This window comes from Cynara cardunculus, assembly GCF_001531365.2.
Source record: "Cynara cardunculus var. scolymus isolate 2C chromosome LG 12, CcrdV1, whole genome shotgun sequence".
NCBI classification, from domain to species: domain Eukaryota; kingdom Viridiplantae; phylum Streptophyta; class Magnoliopsida; order Asterales; family Asteraceae; genus Cynara; species Cynara cardunculus.
The window spans coordinates 1,326,672-1,329,037 of record NC_037539.1 but is presented as its reverse complement, the minus strand read 5'-3'; the positions used below and the strand labels follow the sequence as shown (position 1 = coordinate 1,329,037).

Sequence of the window (2,366 nt, the reverse complement as noted above, 5' to 3'; positions counted from 1 at the left end):
TGGTCTTGGGTTTTTGTTCTTGGGTTTTTGTTCTTGGGTTTTTGGAGATGCAGGTTTTTTTCTTGGGTTTTTGTTCNTTCTTGGGTTTTTGTTCTTGGGTTTTTGGAGATGCAGGTTTTTTTCTTGGGTTTTTGTTCAAGGGGTAAATTGGTCATTTTTGTTATTTAGACTGTTGATTCAGATAGAAAAGTAAACAACAATATAAATTTATCTAGACAGACAAATTTATCCAGACAGACAAATTTATCCATACAGGACTTAATACAAAATTTGGTAAACAGCCCCTTACTATTAATATATGATTTATGCTTGCAAAAGCGTGTGAATAAAATTACTTTTATTATAGTTTGACTTTTGACCAAAGAAATATTCAAAATGACAAAAACACTTTGATTGTTTAAAATTTCTGAAACAAATTCTGCCATGGCCGCCCTGCTGCTTCCTTCCATTTTCCTTCTTCAATTTCCATAAATACAAAACCTCCATTTCACAATCTCATAATCAAACCATGAAGATTTCTCTTCTTCTCCTCATTCTCTCTCTTTTCACCTCTTCAATCGCCGCTTTCCCCCATTTTTTCCCCAACGTTTCCTCCATTCCGCCATCGCTCTTGCCCAACACCACCGCCGGTGCTTGGGATAGCTTCCACAAACTCTCCGGTTGCCATTCCGGTCAGACTGTTCCAGGTATTTCTAAACTCAAAACCTACTTACATTACTTCGGATACATCGGTAACGCCTCTAAAAACTACACCGATGATTTCGATGATGGACTTGAATCTGCGGTTAAAAATTATCAGCTCAATTTCAATTTAAATACTACCGGTGAACTTGATGAGCCGACGGTGAATCAGATCTTAAAACCTAGATGTGGAGTTGCGGATATTATTAATGGATCTAGCACTATGAACTCTGGTAAAGCTGCGTCGATGGTCGGACATACAGTAGCTCATTATTCGTTTTTCCCTGGGATGCCGCGGTGGTCGTCGCGCCGTCGTGATTTGACCTACGCGTTTGATCCGAGAAATCAACTTTCCGATGACGTTAAGCGCGTTTTCGGTAACGCCTTCACGCGGTGGTCGGAATGGACGCCGTTGACATTTACCGAAAGCAGTAACTACGATACTGCGGACCTTAAGATCGGATTCTATGGAGGAAACCACGGTGACGGCGAGGATTTCGACGGAGTTCTCGGAACATTAGCTCACGCTTTTGCACCGCCTAGAGGATTACTACATCTAGACAGCGACGAAACTTGGATCATCGACGACGTTTTTGCGTCTGGATCTCCGTCGGCGATGGATCTGGAATCGGTGGCGGTGCATGAGATCGGACATCTGTTAGGTCTAGGTCACTCGTCGATAGAAGAAGCAGTCATGTTTCCGACGATATCGTCCGGTGTTCGGAAAGTGGAGCTGGCGAGGGACGACGTTGAAGGTATTCAGGTGTTGTACGGATCAAACCCTGACAGCAATAGCACCGTCGGACCGACGTTCGGCGGCCGGGAAACGAGTGGGGCCCACATCGTATCATCGTTATTGGTCCACGTCATATTTTTGGCCATTGGATTAGCATTGTTTATTTTGTAGACGGTTGTTTTATTTTTTATTTCTATTTTTTGTAATTTAAAATTTTAGATTATTGAGGGGGTGTAGTTGTATTTATTTTTCAATATTGTTTTTGTATATTATATTATGTTTATTAAAATTATTATTATTGCATATTAAATATTAGAGTAAGTTACATTTTTAGTCCATATAGTTTGTCGAAAATTGCTATTTTCGTCCTTGTATTTTTGAAATTATGTTTTTCGTCTTTATGGCTGTCATTGCACCATAGACTACGGGGTTGTCTGTTTACCTCTTAATAGTTCTCTTAAGAGGTAACATCTGAATCGTTAAGAGGTGAATCTTGTTTGACAAGAAAAAAGTCTGTCTCTTAATGGTTCCAAAACCCTCTGAATGATTTTGTATCTTAGATCTCTCTTAATCATTAAGAGGCCTAATTTCATTATACATAATTACCAAACAATTATATTTCATTTTGCATTATATAATGAAAGTCTTTTAATCATTTTGCACCAAACCATTCAGCAATTGCCAAACAACCCCTACCTAAGCCTAACTAAGGGTGTATATTGGACGAGTTCGGGTGGACAAACCAAAAATCTGGTAAATTTCGAATATGATTTTGAACTCGAGTTGATCGGGTGGAGGTCACTCAGGTTTGGGTATCGTTATGAAGTAAAAAATCTATACTCATTGATTTTGAGGGTCAATTCAATTGATTGAGGGGATTGATGAAATCGATAGATGGTATAAAAAAATTAGAAAATAATACGACTGATTAGAATCTATGATTTTCAAA

At 38.9% G+C, this 2,366-nt stretch overlaps 1 protein-coding gene across 1 annotated transcript; it reads left to right on the top strand.

Moving 5' to 3' along the window:
* The first annotated feature begins 505 nt into the window (after nucleotides 1-505).
* On the top strand, nucleotides 506-1,631 carry LOC112523017 (metalloendoproteinase 5-MMP-like). The gene has a single exon (XM_025132434.1). The coding sequence runs from the start codon at nucleotides 509-511 to the stop codon at nucleotides 1,586-1,588; it is 1,080 nt and encodes a 359-aa protein (XP_024988202.1). The 5' UTR covers nucleotides 506-508; the 3' UTR covers nucleotides 1,589-1,631.
* The last annotated feature ends 735 nt before the right edge of the window (nucleotides 1,632-2,366 follow it).

Bases quoted from the DNA above. Each gene is read 5' to 3' on its own strand.
- LOC112523017 (XM_025132434.1), top strand. From the start codon at position 509: ATGAAGATTTCTCTTCTTCTCCTCATTCTCTCTCTTTTCACCTCTTCA.